This window comes from Salmo salar, chromosome ssa16 (assembly GCF_905237065.1).
Source record: "Salmo salar chromosome ssa16, Ssal_v3.1, whole genome shotgun sequence".
NCBI lineage: Eukaryota > Metazoa > Chordata > Actinopteri > Salmoniformes > Salmonidae > Salmo > Salmo salar.
In genome coordinates this window covers 28,537,832-28,562,999 of record NC_059457.1, presented here as the reverse complement: position 1 = coordinate 28,562,999, position 25,168 = coordinate 28,537,832, and the positions used below count along the sequence as shown (strand labels likewise).

Here is a 25,168-nt window from a genome sequence, read left to right as displayed (position 1 = left end):
TGGAGGTTTGTGAATAACTTCTTTAAAACTTTTACTGAATGTTTCAGTAAGACTTTTAATAACACTGCTACCTTATTTTGGATGACCTGTTATAAACTCGAAGCAAAGACAGGAAACATGGAAATGAATTTCCTTAGACATTATCATGAACACATTTCAATTTTTTTCTGACACGGCATCAGTGAGTTTGAAACCTATAATCTTCTGTTGTCTATTCATGGGATTAGTCCACTGCACCACTAGGATGGCGCCATCATGACATTTTTTTATTTTTTAACGCACACAAAGCTGTTCATTTTGGTTTATTCAAAGGAAACAAACACTCATTAACAACACACCTGAACACACTTAACAAGATAGAGATTTTGTTGACGCTGATAACGTAATGTATACGTTTTAAAATGACATTCTTAGAATGTTCTCTGAACTTTCCTAAAGTTCCTGTGGTTTTTAATGGAAAGTTTGAGAATTTAGAACTTATTGATGTTACTGTGCACAATAAAACATTCTGAATATTTCCAATAACTGACATAAAAGAGGACTACACATTCTCTGAACGTTCTGGTTAACATTGCTTAATAGGGCTAGGCGTCCCGCCAGCGGGACACCTGTCGACAACTTCCGGTGAAATTGGAGGGCGCGCATTTCAAATAAATAATCATGCAAATTATGGATATTAAACATTTAGATATACACAAGGGTCGTATATATCGGTTAAAAGCTTAATGTCTTGTTCATCTAACTGCATTGTCCGATTTACAATAGGCTTAACAGCGAAAGCATGCCATGCGATTTTTTGAGGATTGGCGCCCCAAATCAAAATATTTTTCAACCAGCACAGGTTTCATAAAATCCCAAATGGAGTTTCGGGCGCAGGCGATCCGCTAGTGACCCACCCCGACAACATCTGGTGAAATTGCAGAGCGTGAAATTCAAATTATAGAAATATTTAACATTCATGAAAATACAAGTGTCATACATCAAAATAAAGCTTAACTTCTTGTTAATCCAGGCACTGTGTCAGATTTCAAAAAGGCTTTACGGTGAAAGCACACCATGCGATTATCTGAGGACAGCACCTCACATACAAAATCATGAAAAACATTTTTCAACCAGGCAGGTGCGCCACGAAAGTCAGAAATAGCGAAATAATAAATGCCTTACCTTTGAAGATCTTCTTCTGTTGGCACTCCAAAAGGTCCCTGCTACATCACAAATGGTCATTTTGTTGGATAAAGTTCTTCTTTATATCCGCAAAAACTCAGTTTAGCTGGCACGCTTCATTCAATAATCCACCGGTTTCCCTCCTTCAAAATGAATCCCAAACATTACCAATAAACTTCTCCGAACAAAGTTTATAATCAAACCTCAGGTACCCTAATACGTAAATAAACAATAAAATTTAACACAGAGAATCGTTATTGTCTTTACTGGAGATAAAACAAAGAATGCACTCTCATCCACGCGCATGAAAACACTACAGCCAAAATGGGAGCCACTTAGAAAAACTACAAATTCTAGGTCATTTTTCCAAAAACAAGCCTAAAACTCTTTCTAAAGACTGTTGACATCTAGTGAAAGCCCTAGGACCTGCAATCTGGGAGGATTTCGCATCATAATAAACATGACAGCCATTGGAAACAGTGGTAGGCTGAAATTATTATTTTTTTCGATGGTTTGTCCTCGGGGTTTCGCCTGCCATATCAGTTCTGTTATACTCACAGACATTATTTTAACAGTTTTAGAAACTTGAGTGATTTCTATCCAAATCTACCAATTATATGCATATCCTAGCTTCTGGGCCTGAGTAACAGGCAGTTAACTTTGGGCATGCTTTTCATCCGGACGTCAAAATACTGCCCCCTAGCCCAAAGAGGTTTAAATATTCACTTACTGTTTGAAAATCTTCTTCTGATTTGCAATCCAAAGGATCCCAGCTACAACATGCATGTTCGTTTTGTTAGATAAAATCCTTCTTTATATCCCAAAAAGTTTATTTAGTTTGCGTCATTGATGAGTAATCCACTCATTCAACATGCAGAGAAAGGAATCCAAAAAGCTAATGCTAAACTTCGTTAAAACAAGTCAAAAATATGTTTCTATTTAATCCTCAGGTACCCTAAAATGTAATTAAACTCTAATATTTAATACAGAAAGAAATTTGTTCAATAGGAAAGCAAAATGAACATCCTCTTCATCGCTCGCGCACAGACTGATTTCCAACTCTGACTCCCAGTACTAGAACTCAAAATTCTTCCTCATTTGGGAAGAAACAAACCTGAAACCTTGAACGAAGACTGTTGACATCTAGTGGAAGCCATAGGAATTGCAATCTGGGAGCTGGATATGACCCTATACGTTCCATTGGAAGAGCATGGGCTCTCAAAAACAATTCCGGTCGGTTTTTCTTTGGATTTTCTCCTACCATATCTATTGTGTTATAGTCTCATACATTATTTTAACATTTCTACAAACTTCAAAGTGTTTTCTATCCAATGGTACCAATTATATGCATATCCTGGCTTCTGGGCCTGAGTAACAGGAAGTGGAGAAAAAAAGACCATAGCCTGAAGCAGCTTTAGACCTCAAAGGTAACTAAATGTAATCTACGTAATCCCCAAAAGTGATTATTTGTCATGAGAGGGACGTAAACAATAACTAGTAATGCTGCACACTCCAAGAAAGGTTACCATCTAACCTTTCTGGTAAAAATAGTTATATTGCTGAGGTGCAGTCACTTTCTTTTCTGGACAAGCTTAAGTATACAATACAAATATGATAAAAATTGAATATTTTATACAATGTATTTCCTATTCAACAAAGTTGTGTAAATAACGCTGGAAATGACTCTTCTAAATATTGTATAGTCAATTTATACAATAAGATTTCACCTTCCTTCAAAAAAACTCTAAAATGCATATCTGTACATATAGTGTTAGAGAAAATGTACATATTTTCTAAAGTTCTTTCCTGATCAAAACATTTCCCCCCCCTCCGCTGTGAATGGCTCAGCTCTAGCTTGGCTTCCAGAACTCAATAGGAACTCTCCTTTCATCTCATATTAATCTTGTCCGTCTATGACAAACAGAAAGTGGTTGAGGTTTAAAATGATGAATTATTTTAGATTAGAGAAATTTTATAGCCAAAATGTGCTACAGTGACAAACCCACTCTCTCCTGCTGCGTTACGATATAAGGATTACAGCCATATGTTTTGTTAATGCCTTTGTAAAAGGCAGATGAGACATACTCCTGTGCCCATGAGAGTCAGGGCTACTGCTCAATGCAAGCCATTTTGATCTACGGTGTCCAAAGATCGATTTATAAGCAAAATTGTTAGTGGGCAACTGGTACAAGAAGCACGCAGGTCCCCGAAACAGGGGAATTTACATGGAATAGGTTTTTTAAGAGCACCACGTGGGAACTTGTGTGTAATGTTCAGTGGAAGTACTGAAATTCCCAAATAAGAATTGTTTCTTAACACCAGCCTTCTAATCATCAGAGCAGCACAGCATGTTCTCTGTACAGAGTGTCTAAGAGATGGCTCAGCTCAGAGAGCCTATACCACACACTGTGTGAGTGGTGGGCATGGGATGGATGTAGTGAGGGTTGATTAACCTTGGTCAGACAGAGCCAAGTGCTTATTCTGCCTGCCTTCAGAGGACTGGATCACCTGTACACCCAGAGCAGGAGGATTAGTCTGGAGAACACCCGAGTGACTTGTCTGGCCAGACAGCGCCACAGGTGGAACCGATAATGGGGGTCATTGACTTAATGACACTTGCAGACCGGACAGAAGTGCCTATACATTGTGCCCCCTCGCACAGTATAAAAGCAAATAATAGATTGTTCAACAGCCCGAGTCAAACTCAAGAGCCCATTCAATCTGGCAGGCAGGGGGTTTGAGTAAAAAAAAAGAAGAATCATCTCAATTGACATTGAAATGACTTAAACCAAATTGAAACTATAGAAATTATAATGGTCCTACATTTATAGTCTCTTCAATCTGTCCAGCTTGCTGAAGGTTCTGTGTGGCTCAGTTGGTAGAGCATGACCCTTGCAATGGCAGTGTTGTGAGTTCAATTCCTATGGGGGACCAGTATAAAAAACAAATATGTTTATGTACTGTGTCACTGGATAAGTGTCTGACAAATAATGTAAAACGCTAACACTAATCAAATTCCAAAAGCGATGGATATGGGACAATTTTCTACACATTGACTGAGAGGAAATAAAATACATTTTATGTGCGGCCCTCCAGACCTTGGTGAAGACCGAATGCTACCCGCAGGGGGAAATTAGTTTGACACCCCTGTTCTACAGGTATGGTATGGGGATTCTTTATAGATTTCCTTATGGTCTGGCACCTTCTCTAACAGCCAGATATGGTTCCATTTGGAAAGCCTAGTATGTCTTTGGCTAATTTTGTTGAATATAATACATTTCCATTAGATTGTAACAGACTGACTCATGTATGAGTCCTCATGTGGAGGGTGAAGAGGTTGTTGTATCTAGTGCAAGTGCTAGAGAACATCTCATCTTCAGGCATTGCTTAGAGATGTTATCACTATCGCACTTGTCTAAATCATGCTGTTATGTTCTTTCTGTGTCCTGAAACAAAACATCTATCACCAGTCATCTACTACAGCTTGCCTGCTGTAACCATGAAACCATAGCACCCCACTGTTTTGTTTCTCAATTGTAGGTTGCCACCTTGTGGTGAAAGTTGAAATAGCTCCAGTATACTATCGCCTTTAAAATGGGTCAGTGCGATCCGGGATCTTAGGGACGTCCCTCAAAGGATAGCAGACCCTTGTAAATGTTTAGCTGTCATACTCCCATTCCATGTTCTTATCTGAACTAACTCAACACAGTAAGAAGAAAAAAACATTACGTTTGTGAAGTATACCATTCTCCTCAGAGGATCCAGGCAGAACATAGTTGACCAGACTCTCAGCCAGGGTCAGTGCAGTGTCTGCTCCCTCCCCTGCAAGGTGGACAGGCTTGCTGCTCAGGACATAGCTAAAGCCATCACTGAAGGCACTCCTGGTCAACTGGAGCCAACTGGATGCCATGCTGAGCACCCTGTCTGAGGTGCCAGCGATGGGGCTGGCGATGCCCTCCTTAGCTGTCTGCACTGTAGAGGTGACTGCATCCACTATGCCAGACGCCAGCTGTGTGAAACAGAGGAAAAAAGACAGGTTTTGAGGGCAGAAGTCATGCTGTGTAACAAGCCTTTTCAATTGACTCAGAAAATAACTTCCTTGCCTTCTCAGGGGGATACTGCAGAGCTGGGATCTTCTCCTCCAGATGATCCAGCCCTTTACAGGCCAGATTGTTGGCAGCAACAACTAGAGACAATACATTGAGTTTAGAGAAGGCCATTATGGGTTTTACACTGCCGATAACCTCCGAGTATTTAACACATTGAAAGACGTCCTCTACTCTGAAATTATTTAATCACAAATAATACGTTATTAAACATCTCCAGGAGCTAGATAGCAAAAATGCTGATGAGATCATTGTCATTTTGGTATTGCTCTCTGAGACAGAATATCTATGGCACACCTTAGTGAGATGCAAGCTGCAATCTTCAATCTGCCTTGGTACTTTCATTATATTGCACTCATTACAACAGATCGTTTTTCCTCACTTGCCAATGGGTTGTGAGCAAAGTTGTACTGCATTTCCAGATTCAATATTTTACTTCATGCGTGTTCATAAAAAATGTTTGAAGTAAGCTAGAACGTGAGACAATTAAATATTTAAATTGCCCAATTTATCATGAAATCTCAAAGTCTACTTGTCACCAGAGAACAGTTTTGCAATTTGTGAATGTGAGTTCAGGACACAGAGTTCATCCAATATAAATTCAATTTCACAACCAGGAAATGTAACATCCCCAGAGAGAGTGGCATGACAACTGTGTGTTCTCCACATCAACAAGTAGAACATAGAAACAGTCAAACCAAGTCTTGTAGACCTGGCTCAGTCTACTAGACCTGGCTCTACTAAGAGCTGGCCCTAGCCCAGGCGTACGGCAGGACACATTCCCAGACTCAACAGCACAACGGATTTGTTGTCACTACAGATAATCAAACAAACAGCAAACCAAATCCTCTCAGTGAGAATGAGCTCATTTACTCCTTTTCATGTATTGCACTTCACAGCATCAACATGTATTGAAGGATTACTTTTGAGGTACTGCATGTTCAGGTTACTGTAGTAGATGAATATCACAATCAGGTAATGGTACTGCAATGTGAAGCAGTATATACTATTGTACTGTAGTAGCTGAACATATGGTTAATGAACTGATATCACAGCCTATCTATTTGTCTGGACTGGTGGCAGCGTGACTAACAATTTTTGCAGTGCAGAAATTGATGACAGTTTAGCACTAAGGCAGGGAATCAGTGTGCTCACGCTGGGTCTCCAGTCGGTCGATGGCAGGCTGGATGCTCCACGCTGCCAGACTGCTGGCGGTCCTGGCCCCCCTCTCATACACCCCACACACAGAACAGAGGAGCGGGTGGGTCTGCTTGGTGCTAGTGTAGGTCCTCTCAATAACCTCACAGGTAGAGCTCACTGCAGGTAGTCTTAGGAGTCTGACAAACACATTGTCCTGAGAGACATGGAACAACAATTCACTCCTCAAGCTGAGACAGACATGCTCAACTCTGTAAATGTGCATACATACTGTAGTAGTCTACATATATACATAACTGTTATTATAGTCTGTCAGAGATTTACAGATGAGGGTTAGGATGTTGTACTGCAGTGGAATTATGTTACAGTTACATCAGTGCATGAACAAGTAGTTGTAAATTGTTTGGAAACCTTACCTGTTCCTGGGCTTTGGTGGATGCTGTTTTCTCTGGAGCCATTATGACTGATCAACTAGGCCTATGTGAATGACATAACGATGAATCATTGTTGCACCTGAAGCAAGTTTGGAACTACTACCAGCATATTGACTTGTAGAAACATTTTATATTGAATACGGTACCCTATTATTAGGCTACTATTACAGAAGTAAACAAGCAATTTTTTTTAATCAAATGTAAAAAGAATAGAAACTAACCGTCTAGTGTTGAGTCCAGCTGAAGACCGTGGCACATTTAATTTGGTGAGGAACAGAAGAACTATACAGACACAACCTGAAAAAAAAGCCTGCTCATCACGCCCACTTAAAGGAGAAGTTTACCCAAAATCCAGAATCTCCCAAGTGGTTCCTAACCTTGAAACTATTTCAGTGGAGTTCCCCTCTCTCCCTGGATTGCAGAACTGAGACAGCTGCAAAAACAGGTCATGTGACTTGTGACATTCCTGGATGCAGCCCTCGCTCCTCTCCGTTTTCAGTGAATGCATGATTTACAATCTGCAAACTGTTGGCAAATTCATTGTTTTATCGAATACGTACGGACAAATTTGCTATTTTTGTCAAAAGTATATTGGTTTTGAGTCAGGAAATGTGTACTTTTCCACCAGATTTGTGATTATTTTCTATAATTTTATGTAGCACTCATAGGGAAAACCCTACTCATTATATGCCAATATATGGAGCGGCCTTCAGTATCCTCACTACTTCTACACCCCCCAAAAAGTTGAATCTGTGAAATCAAGCTCCATTTAAGGGCATATCGTGACATTTCTAAATAGAAGGGTTTCCCCCATGAGGGCGCTCATGCACAGATTTTACCCATCTCCACTTTTAGCTACCTAAAATAAAAAATGTAATTATCGCAAATATTTAATGAGGAAAAGTCAACATTTTGTGACTCAAAAAAGTATTTTTAGACAAAAACAGCTAATTTCAATAAAACAATGTATTTGCTTACGGGCGCAGATTTGTGAATCATGCATTCGCTGACAACAGCGCAGAGTGAGGCCTGCATCCAGCAATGTCACAAATCATGTGACCCCTTTTTTTCAGCTGTCTCAGTTCTGCACTCCAGGGAGAGAGAGGGGGAGAGGGCAAACTCCACTAAACTACACTGAACACAAATATAAACACAACATGCAACAATTTCAAAGAATTTACTGAGTTACAGTTTATATAAGTAAATCAGTAATTTGAAATAAATTCATTAGGCCCTAATCTATAGATTTCACATGACTGGGAGTACAGATATGTATCTGTTGGTCACAGATGCATTACATGACTAAAAGTATGTGGACACCTGCTTGTCAAACATCTCATTCCAAAATCATGGGAATTAATATGGAGTTGGTCCCCCCTTTGCTGCAATAACAGCCTCCACACTTCAGTGAAGGCTTTCCACTAGATGTTGGAACATTGCTGCAGGGACTTGCTTCCATTCAGCCACAAGAGCATTAGTGAGGTCGGGCAGTGATGTTGGCTGCTTAGGCCTGGCTCGCACTTGGCGTTCCAATTCATCCCAAAGGTGTTCGATGGGGTTGAGGTCAGGGCTCTGTGCAGGCCAGTCAAGTTCTTCCACACCGATCTTGACAAACCATTTCTGTATTGACCTCGCTTTCTTCATGGGGGCATTATCATGTTGAAACAGGAAAGGGCCTTTCCCAAATTGTTGCCACAAAGTTGGAAGCACAGAATTGTCTAGAACGTCATTGTATGCTGTAGTGTTAAGATTTCCCATCACTAGAACTAAGAGGCCTAGCCTGAACCATGTAAAACTGCCCAAGACCACCAAATTTTACAGTTGGCACTATGCATTCGGGCAGATAGCATTAACCTGGCATCCTACAAATCCAGATTAATCCGTCGGACTGCCAGGTGGGTAGGTACCAACATATCCGCCACGCTGATCCTCAACACGGGGGCACCTCAGGGGTGTGTGCTCAGTCCCCTCCTGTACTCCCTGTTCACTCATGACTGCATGGCCAGGCATGACTCCAACACCATCTTTAAGTTGGCTGATGACATAACAGTGGTAGGCCTGATCACCGACAACGATGAGACAGCCTATAGGGAGGAAGTCAGAGACCTCAACGTGATCAAGACAAAGGAGATGATTGTGGACTACAGGAAAAGGAGGACCGAGCACGCCCCATTCTCATCGACGGGGCTGCAGTGGAGCAGGTTGAGAGCTTCAAGTTCTTAGTTGTCCACATCAACAAAAAACTATCATGGTCCAAACACACCAAGAGAGTCGTGAAGAGGGCACGACAAAGCCTATTCCCCCTAAGGAGACTGAAAAGATTTGGCATGGGTCATCAGATCCTCAAAAGGTTCTACAGCTGCACCATCGAGAGCATCCTGACTGGTTGCATCACTGCCTGGTATGGCAAATGCTCAACCTCCGACCGCAAGGCACTACAGGTACATCACTGGGGGCACGCTTCCTTCCATCCTGGACCTCTAGGTCCAAAAGACTTCTTAACAGCTTCTACCAAGCCATAAGACTGCTGAACAGCTAATCAAATGGCAACCCAGACTAGTTGCATTGCCACCCCCCTCTACCTACATGTACATATTACCTCAATTACCTTGACTAACCAGTGCCCTCGCACATTGACTCTGTACTCGTACCCCCTGTATATAGCCTCGCTATTGTTATTGTACTGCTGATCTTTAATTATTTGTTACTTTTATTTTTTATTGAATTTTTTACTTAACACTTATTTTTCTTAAAACTGCATTGTTGGTTAAGAGCTAGTAAGAATTTCACTGTAAGGTCTACACCTATTGTATTCAGAGCATGTGACAAATAACATTTCATTTGAGAATGCGTTTCCACTGTTCCAGAGTCCAATGGCGGCAAGCTTTACATCGCTCCAACAGACGCTGCTTCCCATGTTCTTGTTTTTTTCGGCAACAAATACTTTTAGAACATTTATTTTGGGGTCTTCATACATTTTCCTCTCATTTGTTCAAGCGTTTGTCTACGATGTGTGTAGAAGGCTCTGATGATGGAGTGACCAAGCATTGTTCTAATTTCCTTTTCAAGTTTGTCCCCTCCACATCCACTCAATGAGATATTATTGAGAAGACAGGTCTGAAAGATTCCAGACTAAATCAGGATTTGTTTTTTAGGTTAGCCCCAAAGAAATTATAGTCTGGATATTGATCAGTGTATGACTCAATTTATTAATGCTTTCATCCAATGGAGCTGACAGCAAATCCCTTGACAATAAGTATGCTTTTTAATAAGTATGCTTGTTATCTCCCTCACTAGCTTTAAGCACCAGCTGTCAGAGCAGCTCACAGATCACTGCACCTGTACATAGCACATCTGTAAACAGCCCATCTATCTACCTACCTCATCCCCATACTGTATTTATTTATTTATCTTGCTCCTTTGCACCCTAGTATCTCTACTTGCACATTCATCTTCTGCACATCTACCATTCCAGTGTTTAATTGCTATATTGTAATTACATCGCCACCATGGCCTATTTATTGCCTTAACTTACCTCATTTGCACTCACTGTATTTAGACTTTTTGTTTTCTTTTGTTCTACTGTATTATTGACTGTATGTTTTGTTTATTCCATGTGTAACTCTGTGTTGTCGTATGTGTCGAATTGCTATGCTTTATCTTGGCCAGGTCGCAGTTGCAAATGAGAACTTGTTCTCAACTAGCCTACCTGGTTAAATAAAGGTGAAATAAATGAAAAGAATCCTTTAGGAAATGACACCTCTCCTTGACAGAGGGGCTGGATATTGCCATGTAGATTCATTTATCATGTTTGGAAGGATTCGTGTTGGGCTCATGAGTGTTCAAAACATGACTGCTAAATACATAAATGTATTCTGTTCCATACAACACATCTCAGCATGGCAGGTGTAACAGAGTAAGAAAATCTATCCTGTTTTATTTGTAAAGTTCGCCCAAATTAGTTTAATAAGCATTGTATTCATGTTATTGAGTTCCTGTTTAAACATGTCATATAGTTGTATTGATTCCTATTGACATACTGTATTCCATCCATCGCTACTTGACTGACATTGTGTAGTTGGTTGACAATATTTCACTCTGGCTGCTATATTGTTGTTGCGACTGTTTTGTGCTGATGGAGTGTATGGTAGATTGGAAATGCTTCTCTATTACTTTCCCAGTTAAAGGCACAGTCTCTTGATATAATTACGTCCAAACTGTCACAGAATGTGATTGAACTAATGTACAATGTAATGACAAGTAGTTTGTTGTAATGTAACATGTATTTTGGTTGTTTTAACTGAGTTTTCATGCTAACTTGTTAGCTATGCTATGCTCTCGTCCTGTTAGCCATGTACTGTATACTGTTAGATAGCTTGTTTTCCACATGTGTGTGCCGTCCAAACCTAGGTTAGACATTTTTGCATTTAAAAAATATCTAATTTTATGTTGTAGGAGAGTGAGTGAAGCCGTAAGTCAACTAACACTACGGTATTGGTTATTGCCTGTCCCAGGTATATGATTGAATGTGTTGTCTATGGAGAATTTGTATTTTCTTCTTTGTAATTATTGTTGTCTATTTTTATTGTATAATTTTACATGGAGCTCATGCATTATGAAAGAAAAATGAAATATACTATATGATCAAAACAAGAATACCATAACAGACTGTTAGGTGCTGATGGAGTGTATGGAGTGTGAAAGATGCAATAAGTCAACTAACACTGTGTGTTGTCTGTCCCAGAATAAAATAATTTCATGGGCTCCAGTACCATCGTGTCCGTGCATGCTGATTAGTTGCCTTGGAAAGGAGTCAGAACCAAAAGGTTGCAATTGGTTACAATCGGATCAGCCGATTGCCTAGGGACATCTGCAGCAGTGCCGTGTATTCAGTGCATCACAAGTGGATTTAATTTCACTTTTCTTATTATAGGGCGTTCTCTCTGAATTCTCTGAATTTCTCTATTTGTTATTTTCAGAGTACATTTCTCAGTCATTTGAGTTGTATTTTTAAACAGTCTGTCACCCAGCAGTGAATGAAACAATTATTTTACACATTTTATTTGACTTTTGGGATATTTTAATATTAATATAATGGCAGAAGGTATTGATAGAACCAGACCAGGAAAAGGTTATGGTGGCACTAGGCCCAAAGTCTCAGTGCACTTTGCTGACCCTAGCTCAGACCTTGATTTACCAGATCTTGGAAACTACTGTGAATATGATACCGTACACTTCAACACCAGGGCCTCTAGTGACCCAGCTAGAGAGTTAGGTGTGTTGATGGAGAAGTTCGGCGAGCACATAGGCAACTCAGTGACAGCCAGACTACTATTTGAGGGTGAATGTGGGAAAACAACTCAGCCCTCCAGATGTCACAGTGGCTCAGCCAACTCCAGCCCACAGGGTACAAACCTAGATCTATCTCAGTTGAATGTAATCCTGAAATCTGACGCCAAGGATACACCAGTCTTCAGGGGGATGGGTCAGACAAGTGTGACTTTCTGGAATGGGTTGATGTGATGGGGATGGACATGAAGAGAAAGAGTGTCCCATTAACCAGCCAGTCAGAGAAGAAGATGAGTAGGCCATGGCTTCTGAAGCAGCACTCTAGCGGCAGGTAGCCCATTAGTTAAGAGCATTGGGCCAGTAACTGAAAGGTTGCTGGTTCAAATCCCTGAGTTGACTAGGTGAAAAATCTGTTGGTGTCCTTGAGCAAGGCACTTAACCCTTGCTCTTAAGGCAGTTAACCCTTGCTCTGGATAACAGCATCTGCTAAATGACTGAAATATTTTTTGCGATATGTCATACTCTTGCATGCCACTGTTGGATTTCCCAGACAAGGTGAGAACCCCTTAGTTTAGTGGCTTTGCTTGAACAAGGAAAGAGATGTTGCAGATGAGTGTCTCAATAAACAGGGTAGGAGAATGGATAACCTTAGCAAGGAAGTTGCTATGATGTTTATCAAGAACTGTACAGACCCACATTTAGCATTGACATTCATGAGCAAGCACCTTGAAGCTGGGCAGCAATTGAAATACTAGAACAGCTGGATGAACACTCGCTTGAGGTGAAGTCAAGAGCTGGTGTCCCCAATGCATTTCAGTATTATTCTCTACGAGAAAGAGGAGACCAGGGCCCCTCACCGAAGTGTAAACAACAACAGTGCCCCTGAACAGGCATGCCATGTGTGTAAAGATACAGCACACACCACATTCTCCCACTGTCAGTCTAGTCGACTATGTTTCAGATGTCATTTCATAGGTCAGGTTAAGAGAGACTGCCCTATAGCCGCATCTAAGACCCTGGCTGCCCGAGTGACGAGCCAGCCAGAATCCACCAGCTCAGGGAAACTAGGTTGCCTACATTCAGAGAAGAGAAGTGAAGGTAACAGTGACAAATCCTTCAGTGAACTACCTGATTATGAGTGAGTTTATTCATCACTTAATGACATTTCCCAAGAGTCTCCCAAAGTAGTCTTCCAGAACACACAGCGTGTTGATAGCTCATATAGCCTCTTTCACACGCCAGTCAAAATTAACAGTCAGATCACCTGTCAATGCCATGTTGGATACCAACTCAATGGCCTGCACACTTCTGGGTAAACGAGATTAAGGGGGTACGGCAAACCAATCAAATGAAAAGGGGCTGTAGAGCCAGAGGTGTTAGAGCAGTACTCTGAAATGTATAATGTCAGTGTGTCACCTTGTGGCTTTGTGATACACCCAGATGCTCCTTACGTTGGTGCCAGCCCAGATGGGAAGGTTTTTGACCCTGCCACAAACCCTCCTTTTGCCATGGTTCCACCTGTCTCCAGAGAGCGGCAGATACCGTCCTAAAGACATTAATGACACCCAGTTGTGTCCTATGTACTCATTATGTTTTGCCTGTTCAAAGAGGTGTGTTTATGTTGTCCTTTGCTGAAACTTGAATTACGTGCCGTGTGCGTTTGTCTTCTGAGGGAGTTTTCGAGACTTAGTGTTTGTTGTTTTCCCAGTGTTACTGTGATCCTTCCTTTACTGTGTCTCAATAAAGTATTATGTTTATCCTTAACCGCTGATTCCTCGTCTGGTCTCTTCTCTGCACCTGGGTCCAAACTCACCATGTCACAGCAAGCTTCAGCCCATTAACATGGACCCAGCAGAGATCACCCAGATCAAGAATGTTGTAACCCACCAAGGAGCACTGCTGGGGCGGCAGCAAGAACAACTCTTCCAGATATCAGAAACACTCTGGGCACTTACTTACTCCCTCCAACCACAGTCCAACCCCAACCCAGGAGGAGCCAATGCCCAAGTCTCATCACCCAGTGCTACAGGCATCACCGTAGTTCTTCAAGGGAACCTGCACAGGGAACCCAAGATCCCAGTCCCCTGAGCGGTATGACAGCCACCCGGGAGGATGCAAGCGGTTCCTCACGGAGAGGGGTGGCAGCGTAGCCTAGTGGTTAGAGCGTTGGACTAGTAACCGAAAGGTTGCAAGATCGAATCCCTGAGCTGACAAGATACAAATCTTTCGTTCTGCCCCTGAACAAGGCAGTTAAAACACTGTTCCTAGGTTGTCATTGAAAATAAGAATTTGTTCTTAACCTGACTTGCCAGGTTAAATAAAGGGCAATGGCAGTGTGGGAACAGCAGCAACTGCCCCCTGAACCCAGCAATGAGCATGTTGGGGATGTTGATAAGGCAATTTATATGATTAAAGAATTCCACCCTGAAACATAACTATTAGATCATGAATAATTAAAGTACTGTGTGTGTGTGTGTGTGTGTGTGTGTGTGTGTAAGAAGATACCGAGAACAATTAAACTGTGTATGACCTGGCTAGAACTCTGAGAAACTTACGGTAGGGAGTCCTTTCAAGGTTCCTCTAATCTCGGGGGGATGGAACTGCCAGTTTGGTAGTGATAAACAGTGGTGAGAGCCATGGGGAAGGATACATTCTACCTACTGTTCGTTTGTGTGTAGGGAGTGAGTTATAAAATGGCATGTCTTTGTATTGTGGACTTTAGAACGTTCTCGTGAATAAACTGTATAAAACCTTTTGCATAAGCTGAGTCTTTGCCTAATTATTATTAAACCCAGGGTCTTACAAACCTCGGGAATTAGTCAAAGCTTTAATAATTGTTAGTTATTATCATTGGGATTGAAAATTCTCGTGACAGACGTAAACATCTGAGTCGCACACGTCTGAGCCCATAGGAGTGTGACAGGCTCATGCGCGAAGACTGCTGCCTCTACTGTGGAGGTCTTGTCCATCTCCGTGCTACATGCACAGAGCTGACGGGAAACACCAGGGCTCGCCGGGACAAGGGGAGACCCTGACATGCTGTGCAGTTACCCACCAGCTACTCAGTCACCGTCTGTCACTACCCATAACCCTCCACTGGGACAACCGTCAGCACCAGATTCAAGCCTTCGTGGACTCTGGGGCCGCAGATAATTTCATTGATCAAGACGTCGCCAGAGAATTACAAATCCCCTGTGTGAAATCTCCCATCCATCTGCAGATTCAAGCCCTCGATGGACGCCCCATTGGCTCCGGTCAGGTAGAATGTCAGAACAAGCCCTTTCTACTGCAGGTTGGGGTGAATCACTCAGACTCTTAGTTTTCTTTTGATCACGGCTCCCGAGAACCCCCATATCCTAGGGTACCAGTGGCCAGCGCTACATAACCCACTACTCTCCTGGTCCATGGGACACCTACTAGACTGTGGTAAGAACTGCCAGGCTAAATGTCTATGACCCCCACCTAGAGCCTTGCTGCGTCCCCCTGCATCCATTGAAGACCAAAACTTCTCCGCTCTCCTTCCCAAATACGTCGACCGGAAGGCCTTCAGTAAGAGGCAAGCCACCACCCTCTCTCCTTATCGCCCATACGACTGCGTCATGAAACTCAAACCCGGCTCCACCCCTCCCTGGGGCCGTCTTTACTCCCTCTCGATCCCTGCAAATGCAGTCATGGACAATTACATTCGGGAGTTGCTGGAGGCTGGTTTCATTCGCTCCTCAACATCCCCAGCTGGTGCAGGTTTCTTCTTTGTGTGCCTTTATTTCCAAGCGGTTCTCGCCAGTGGAACACAACTACGATGTATGCAACTGGGAGCTCTTGGCAGTCAAGTGGGCTCTTGAGGGGTGGAGACACTGGTTAGAGGGTGCATCTCTTCCTTTCGTGATCTGGATGGACCATAAGAACTTGGTCTCCATTCAAGAAGCCAGGAGGTTGAATGCTCGCCAGGCTAGGTGGGCTCTGTTTTTTTAACAGGTTCAACTTCACTCTAGCCTATCGCCCGGAATCCAAGAATCAGAAAGCAGATGTCCTATCCCGCCAACACAATATCTCTAATGAGGACAGGGACTCCAAGCCCATCATCCCCAGCTCCCGCATTGTGGCTCCCGTGTTATGGAGTATAGATACCACGGTATGACAAGCCCAGACCCGAGAGCCTGACCGCGGCGGGGGTCCTACTAATAGACTTTATATTCCGCAATCAGCCCATTCTTAAGTGCTACAATGGGGACACTGCTCTAAATTAACTGGGCATCCAGGGGTTAATCAGACACTGGGGTTGCTGAGGTTGAAATTCTGATGGCCCAACATGATTGAGGATGTGAGATAATTTCTTTACGGCCTGTTCCACGTGTGCCCAAAGCGCAAGTCCTCATGACAGCGACCGGCTGGGTTGCTCCAACCTCTTCCCATCCCCAGCTGGCCCTGGTTCCACCTGTCTGTAGACTTTATCACAGGGTTACCTCCATCCCAAGGGCTTACCACTATCCTGGTGGTCATTGATCGGTTCTCCAAGGCAGTCCATTTCATTGCCTTACCCAAGTTTCCCTCAGCGAAGTAGACCGCTGATCTCATGATTACCCATGTCTTTCAACTACACAGACGTCCCCAGGATATTGTCTTCAATCGTGGGCCCCAGTTTGCCACACGGTATTGGAAAGCCTTCTGCTCCCTGTTGGGGGCATTGGTGAGTCTCTCCTCTGGGTTCCAACCACAGCCAAATGGGAAAATGGAGCGGGCCAACCAGGAGCTGGAGAAGTTCCTTCGCTGTTCGTCTCCACCCAGGCCAGTAACTGGAGCAAGTTCCTCGACTGGGTGGAGTATGCTCACAACACACTGCCAAACTCGTCCACTGGACTGTCGCCATTCAAGTGTCAGTTCGGGCTCGGCCTGTTCGGGGGTGCCATCAGCCGAGGCCTTCATTCGACAATATCGCCGCACCTGGATCAGAGCGCAATCCTCCTAGCTCCGCTCATCTGCCCGACACCAACACCAGACAAACCGGCACCGAAGGCCTCTTCAGCTCCTCCTGCCGGGTCAACGAGTGTGGCTGTCCACCCGTGATCTTCCCTTAAAGGTGGACTCGCAGAAGCTCGCTCCACGCTACATAGGACCATTCAAGATCCTGAGTCGCATCAAACCGGTCACCTATCGTCTCCAGCTTCCCAGGTCTATGAGGGTCTATCCATCCTTCCATGTCTACCGTCTCAATCTGGTGAGGACCAGTCCCTTCTCTCCCCCCACACCTGCTGCTCCTGCCCCTCGACTTGTTGTTGGTTGCCCAGCCTACACTGTCCGGCGTCTGTTGGAGGAAATCCCAACTATCATAGGTAGTTGGCTGGGAATGGCATGATATATCAACATCCGCTCTGAACAGCTACGTTCAACATTGAATAGAAAATCAGTCGATTCCATCTTACAATGTCTTTAGAACAGGTAATGTGATATATTGGCTATAAATGTTGTTTTTATATTGAAATAAAGTGTTTATGTTGTTAGCCAGAAAGTTAACAATGTAAGGTGGGCAACATTGTTATAACATTACAGCTGTCTGATGTTAGCTAACGGCCTTACCGTGAATGTTTCTGCCTGTTAAAAGATTGGATTTCAATCTGATGATAGCTGGCAAGCTAAGTTGGTAGTTCCATTAGCTAGCTATCACACTTGTGGAAAAAAGTTGAGTAAAACAATGCATTTTGATTTTCAAAGAGTTGTATTCACAGAAAATAATGTGAGGGAAAATGTTGTTCTCTGAATAGCTATAGCATTGAATTGTACACAGCATCTCCTATCACTCTATCTTGGTTTGTGCAGGTGGCTGTGACCTCAGACCTCCGACCAATTGCAGTATGTCCAGAACATTGTTCTGGGAGCAAAAAGGAGTATCTCAGTATCAAGGTCTCAGCTTTGAGAGAAGAAGCCTCGTCAGTCACATGCAGGAACCAATATTGATAATGAATAATGAATCATGTAAATCATGCTTATATGACTTGTTTATATGGCAGCATATGAGGACTAAGAGGGAACACCCTTTTCAGAGTTTTCATCAAGCTTGGATTGAGTTTATGAACCCCTCCGGCCGTACTAATAATTATTTATTCATTTATATTGAGTTTGAGTCATTAGTGGTGAATTTCCACAACAATAGCTTGCCTTTGGCTTGCTTGGTAATGTTAGTCCTTTGCCCTTCTGACTCCTTGCATTCTTGAGAGCCAGCTAATAATCCTCCTTAGCTAGCTAACTATATTCAATGCATTCGGAAAGTATTCAGACCCCTTCAGTTATTCCACAGTTTGTTACGTTACAGCCTTATTCTAGAAAGGATTAAATACATTGTTTTCCTAATCAATCTACAGGCAATACCCCACAATGGCAAAGTGAAAATAGGTTTACAATTTTTGGGCAAATGTATAAAAAATAAAAACAGAAATACCCGAGTTAGATACGTTTTCAGACCCTTTGCTATGAGACTCGAAATTGAGCTCAGGTGGATCCTGTTTCCATTGATCATCCTTGAGATATGTATACAACTTCATTGGAGTCCACCTGTGGCAAATTCAATTGATTGGACATGATTTGGAAAGGTACCCAGCTGTATATATAAGGTCCCACAGTTGACAGTGCATGTCAGAGCAAAAACCAAGCCATGAGGTTGAAGGAAATGCCCGTAGAGCTCCGAGACAGGATTGTGTCGAGGCACAGATCTGGGGAAGGGTACCAAAAAATGTCTGCAGCATTGAAGGTCCCCAAGAACACAGCGGCCTCCATCATTCTTAAATGAAAGAAGTTTGGAACTACCAAGACTCTTCCTAGAGCTGGCCGCCCGGCCAAACTGAGAAATCGGGGGAGAAGGGCCTTGGTCAGGGAGGTGACCAAGAATCCGATGGTCACTATGACAGAGCTCCAGAGTTCCTCTGTGGAGATGGGAGAACCTTCCAGAAGGACAACCATCTCTGCAGCACTCCACAAATCAGGCCTTTATGGTAGAGTGGCCAGACAGAAGCCACTCCTCAGTAAAAGGCACATGACAGCCCGCTTGGAGTTGGCCAAAAGGCACCTACAGGACTCTCAGACAATGAGAAACAAGATGATCTGGTCTGATGAAACCAAGATTGAACTCTTTGGCCTGAATGCCAACAGTCACGTCTGGAGGAAACCAGGCACCGCTCATCACCTGGCCAATACCATCCCTATGGTGAAGCATGGTGGTGGCAGCATTATGCTGTGGGGATGTTTTCAGTGGCAGCGACTTGGAGACTTGTCAGGATCAGGGAAAGATGAACGGAGAAAAGTACAGAGAGATCCTTGATGAAAACCTACTTTGGAGCGTTCAGAACTTCAGACTGGGGTGAAGGTTCACCTTCCAACAGAACAACGACCCTAAATACACAGCCAAGACAACACAGGAGTGGCTTTGGGACAAGTCTGAATGTTCTTGAGTGGCCCAGCCAGAGCCCGGACTTGAACCCGATCGATCATCTCTGGAGAGACCTGAAAATAGCTGTGAAGCGACGCTCCCCATCCAACCTGACAGAGAGGATCTGCAGAGAAAAATGGGAGAAACTCAGGTGTACCAAGCTTGTAGCTTCATACCCAAGAAGAATCGAGGCTGTAATCACTGCCAAAGGTGCTTCAACAAAGTACTGAGTAAAGGGTCTGAATACTTATGTAAATGTGATATTTAAGTTTTTTATTTTTAATACATTTTCAAAAAATGTCTAAATACCTGTTTTTGCTTTGTCATTATGGTGTATTGTGTGTAGATTGATGAGGAAAGAAAGTATTTAATCAATTTTAGAAAAATGCTGTAACATAACAACATTTGGAAAAAGTTAATGGGTCTGAATACTTTCCGAATGCACTGTAGTTAGACTAGCTAGCTAGTTATTTATGTTTTTCAAACAAACTTCGTTTGGAAAAAAAAAAAAAGTACATGTGCCTGATATTTATCACCAAGTATGTTTGCATAACAATTCAACACTATACACTGCACTGCAATATTCTTCATTGGTATCCCAATTAGGAATAATATTCCTTGATATCATTGTTAATAGTTGTTTGTGATTTTTTTACTCGTTCTGGGCAATAGCGGTTCAGTATTTTACCAGATCAGGAGTTCATAGGAATGTTATTTTGTCTTACTTGTCTTGTCATTTTTGCACCACTGCTTTAGCTTTTTTGTCATTTTCAGAAGGACACAGAGTCAATCTTGTAAAATGTCCATAATAAACATTTATTTGACCTCATCAGTGTACAGACATTTGTTTAAATTTTTTTTACTTCAGTTTATTTTAGTGAATACTTTAAAACTTATTTTTCTTTAAACTGCCTTGTTGGTTAAGGGCTTGTAAGTAAGCATTTCACTGTAAGGTGTAATAAAATTGGATTCGATTTTGACTTATTCATACTATATTTAGACCAGGGTAGTCATCCCTATTCCTGACATCTCCAGTATGTTAGGTTATTTGGAATTAAAACTTTCAGGAGCACAGATGTCCGTGAAGAGAGTAGTTCAGTAAATAATTATAAAACCTTTAGAAAGTTCACTAATGATTTTTATATGCTAGATAAGGAATGCAAAAAATGTGTTTCTCCCACAAGTTTATTGTTGCCCACACAAACATATCTTATTTACATATGATTCACACATTTGGTTGTTGTCCCCCTTGTTAACAAATCTTCTGAGTATTTTCACACTTCCCCACAGCCAGTCAAGTCTGAAAATAACATGGAGAGCTCAGGTCCTCCCATGTTCAAAGGAGTGCTAACTGCAGGGGGGCATCTGTGTTAGCTCCTTGAAGCTATACTTCAGGCCATGTCCTTAGGAATAGAGATGAGATAATCAGAGCCAGCATTGATCTTGCCACATAGACATTTCTAAAAACAAATATTGTTTTACAACATTAGTTGTTATTTTTACACATACCTCTCCTCTGTGGACTTGAGCCTGCGTCAGCTCAGCCATTGATGGTGCTGGCACTTCAGGGAGTAAACCTAGTCATCTTGATTCATCTGGTCTTTGCCCTGACTGAACCCCTAGTCTTCTCATCATCACTGCTCTCTGGAGTTTCGGGATGTACATTTCAAAGCGTAGACACTCCAAATCAAATCAAATCAAATGTATTTATATAGCCCTTCGTACATCAGCTGATATCTCAAAGTGCTGTACAGAAACCCAGCCTAAAACCCCAAACAGCAAGCAATGCATGTGAAAGAAGCACGGTGGCTAGGAAAAACTCCCTAGGATAAACTCCCTAGAAAGGCCAAAAACCTAGGAAGAAACCTAGAGAGGAACCAGGCTATGAGGGGTGGCCAGTCCTCTTCTGGCTGTGCAGGGTGGATATTATAACAGAACATGGTCAAGATGTTAAAATGTTCATAAATGACCAGCATGGTCAAATAATAATAATCATAGTAGTTGTCGAGGGTGCAACAAGCACGTCCGGTGAACAGGTCAGGGTTCCATAGCCGCAGGCAGAACAGTTGAAACTGGAGCAGCAGCACGGCCAGGTGGACTGGGGACAGCAAGGAGTCATCATGCCAGGTAGTCCTGAGGCATGGTCCTAGGGCTCAGGTCCTCCGAGAGAAAGACAGAAAGAGAGAAAGAGAGAATTAGAGAGAGCATATTTAAATTCACACAGGACACCAGATAAGACAAGAGAAATACTCCAGATGTAACAGACTGACCCTAGCCCCCCGACACATAAACTACTGCAGCATAAATACTGGAGGCTGAGACAGGAGGGATCAGAAGACACTGTGGCCCCATCCGATGATACCCCGGACAGGGCCAAACAGGCAGGATATAACCCCACCCACTTTGCCAAAGCACAGCCCCCACACCACTAGAGGGATGTCTCCAACCACCAACTTACCATCCTAAGACAAGGCCGAGTATAGCCCACAACGATCTCCACCATGGCACAACCCAAGGGGGGCGCCAACCCAGACAGGAAGACCACGTCAGTGACTCAACCCACTCAAGTGACGCACCCCTCCCATGGACGGCATGGAAGAACACCAGTAAGCCAGTGACTCAGCCCCTGTAAAAGGGTTAGAGGCAGAGAATCCCAGTGGAGAGAGGGGAACCCAAGGCAGAGACAGCAAGGGCGGTTCGTTGCTCCAGCCTTTCCGTTCACCTTCACACTCCTGGGCCAGACTATACTTAATCATAGGACCTACTGAAGAGATAAGTCTTCAGTAAAGACTTAAAGGTTGAGACTGAGTCTGCGTCTCTCACATTGGTAGGCAGACCATTCCATAAAAATGGAGCTCTATAGGAGAAAGCCCTACCTCCAGCCGTTTGCTTAGAAATTCTAGGGACAATTAGGAGGCCTGCGTCTTGTGACCGTAGCGTACGTGTAGGTATGTACGGCAGGACCAAATCGGAAAGATAGGTAGGAGCAAGCCCATGTAATGCTTTGTAGGTTAGCAGTAAAACCTTGAAATCAGCCCTTGCCTTAACAGGAAGCCAGTGTAGGGAGGCTAGCACTGGAGTAATATGATCAGATTTTTTGGTTCTAGTCAGGATTCTAGCAGCCGTATTTAGCACTAACTGAAGTTTGTTTAGTGCTTTATCCGGGTAGCCGGAAAGTAGAGCATTGCAGTAGTCCAGCCTAGAAGTAACAAAAGGATGGATAAATTTTTCTGCATTCCACATTCTAGACTTTTTGTTGTAGAGTTTCCTGTAGCTGAAAGATAGATTAATATGTGGTTAATATTTTGTTTACAGAATATCATTAATATCAGTGCATCATTATCTATCAAAATATATTGTAATGTATTGAGTTCTTATAATGGACATATTTTGGGTTTCTACATCATGCAAATATTTTTCGCAAGTGAGACAATGACAAAGACATACATCTTGTTGCCCTCTGCATTCTCCATGGACGGCCGATGGTTGTGATGGTTGTGACAGACTTGTCTTTAATGACCATTAGTCTTTGATTTCCAGGGCAAATATATTATTCAGTTTAGTAAGTCTTCTTTGGATCATTGGAGAAGGAGGCTATTAGGCAGAATTAATAACTATTTATCACCTAAAGTTGAGGCACTTTGATAATTTTCAGCCAACTTGCATTCAAGACAATTTGGGTCAGTGCCTGACGTGCCGAAGATCCCTGCTGCATCGAATCTTTGTTGCGGTTCTCGTCCAGGTTGTCATGCTGGAGGAGCAAAAGGCCCATTTGTGTTAATTGACTACGTGATGCAAAACACCCCTCCACAGATTCTGAAATGAATTGAGAATGCTTCATTGAGAGCATTACAACCTCAACTATGTAGAGTAAAAATTTTACGCCACTTGTTTGGGAGGCAGTCATCCCATCCAGAACAACGTTTCAATTGATATAAACCAAGACAAGCTTCTATGTCTACTAAACAATATACTGTATAACTTGAGGTGTTTCTTGGATGACATTTGATATGAATTTATGTAAGTGCGAGTAATGTGTTGCTTCAGAGAATGGTCAGAAGTACAGTTGAAGTCGGAAGTTTACATACAACTTAGCCAAATACATTTAAACTCAGTTTTACACAATTCATGACATTTAATCCTAGTACAAATTCCCTGTCTTAGGTCAGTTAGGATCACCACTTTATTTTAAGAATGTGAAATGTCAGAATAATAGTAGAGAGAATGATTTATTTCAGCTTTTATTTATTTCATCACATTCCCAGTGGGTCAGAAGTTTACATACACTCAATTAGTATTTAGTAGCATTACCTTTAAATTGTTTAACTTGGGTCAAACGTTTCAGGTAGCCTTCCACAAGCTTCCCACAATAAGTTGGGTGAATTTTGACCCATTCCTCCTGACAGAGCTGGTGTAACTGAGTCAGGTTTGTAGGCCTCCTTGCTCGAACACGCATTTTCAGTTCTGCCCACAAGTTTTCTATAGGTTTGAGGTCAGGGCTTTGTGATGGCCACTCCAATACCTTGACTTTGTTGTCCTTAAGCCATTTTGCCACAACTTTGGAAGTATGCATGGGGTCATTGTTCATTTGGAAGACCCATTTGCGACCAAGCTTTAACTTCCTGACTGATGTCTTGAGATGTTGCTTCAATATATCCACATACTTTTCCTACCTCATGATGCCATCTATTTTGTGAAGTGCACCAGTCCTTCCTGCAGCAAAGCACACCCACAACATGATGCTGCCACCACCGCGCTTCACGGTTGGGATGGTGTTCTTCGGCTTGCAAGCGTCCCCCTTTTTCCTCCAAACATAACGATGGTCATTATGGCCAAACAGTTCTATTTTTGTTTCATCAGACCAGAGGACAATTCTCCAAAAAGTACGATCTTTGTCCCCATGTGCAGTTGCAAACCGTAGTCTGGCTTTTTTATGGCGGTTTTGGAGCAATGGCTTCTTCCTTGCTGAGGAGCCTTTCAGGTTTTGTCAATATAGGACTCATTTTACTGTGGATATAGATACTTTTGTACCTGTTTCTCCCTGCATCTTCAAATCAAATCAAAGTTTATTTGTCACGTGCGCCGAATACAACAGGTGTAGAACTTACAGTGAAATGCTTACTTTCTGGCTCTAACCAATAGTGCGAAAAAAGGGTATGTGTGTGTGTGTGCGTGTGTGTGTGTGTGTGTGTGTGTGTGTGTGTGTGTGTGTGTGTGTGTGTAGGTAAGTAAAGAAATAAAACAACAGTAAAAAGACATTTGAAAATAACAGTAGCAAGGCTATATACAGACACCAGTTAGTCAGGCTTATTGAGGTAGTATGTACATGTAGGTATGGTTAAAGTGACTATGCACATATGATGAACAGAGAGTAGCAGTAGAGTAAAAAGAGGGGTTGGCGGGTGGTGGGACACAATGCAGATAGCCCGGTTAGCCAATGTGTGGGAGCACTGGTTGGTCGAGCCAACTGAGGTAGTATGTACATGAATGTATAGTTAAAGTGACTATGCATATATGATAAACAGAGTAGCAGCAGCTTAAAAGAGGGGTTGGGGGGACACACAATGCAAATAGTCCGTGTAGCCATTTGATTACCTGTT

General features: G+C 42.6%; 1 protein-coding gene across 2 annotated transcripts in view; it reads right to left on the bottom strand.

The window, feature by feature from the left end:
- The window catches only part of plin1 (perilipin 1), a 33,928-nt gene extending 26,623 nt beyond the window's left edge, over positions 1-7,305 (bottom strand). The window contains exons 1-5 of one of the 2 annotated variants that reach the window (XM_014149137.2): positions 7,084-7,305; positions 6,845-6,905; positions 6,426-6,624; positions 5,268-5,350; positions 4,909-5,173 (exon numbers count right to left, since the gene is read on the bottom strand). In XM_014149137.2, coding sequence (XP_014004612.1) covers positions 4,909-5,173; positions 5,268-5,350; positions 6,426-6,624; positions 6,845-6,886 — 589 coding nt within the window. In that variant the 5' untranslated portion in view covers positions 6,887-6,905; positions 7,084-7,305. The remainder of the gene's footprint in view (positions 1-4,908; positions 5,174-5,267; positions 5,351-6,425; positions 6,625-6,844; positions 6,906-7,083) is intronic. The other variant, XM_014149138.2, reaches the window with a different exon arrangement.
- Positions 7,306-25,168: the final 17,863 nt, after the last annotated feature.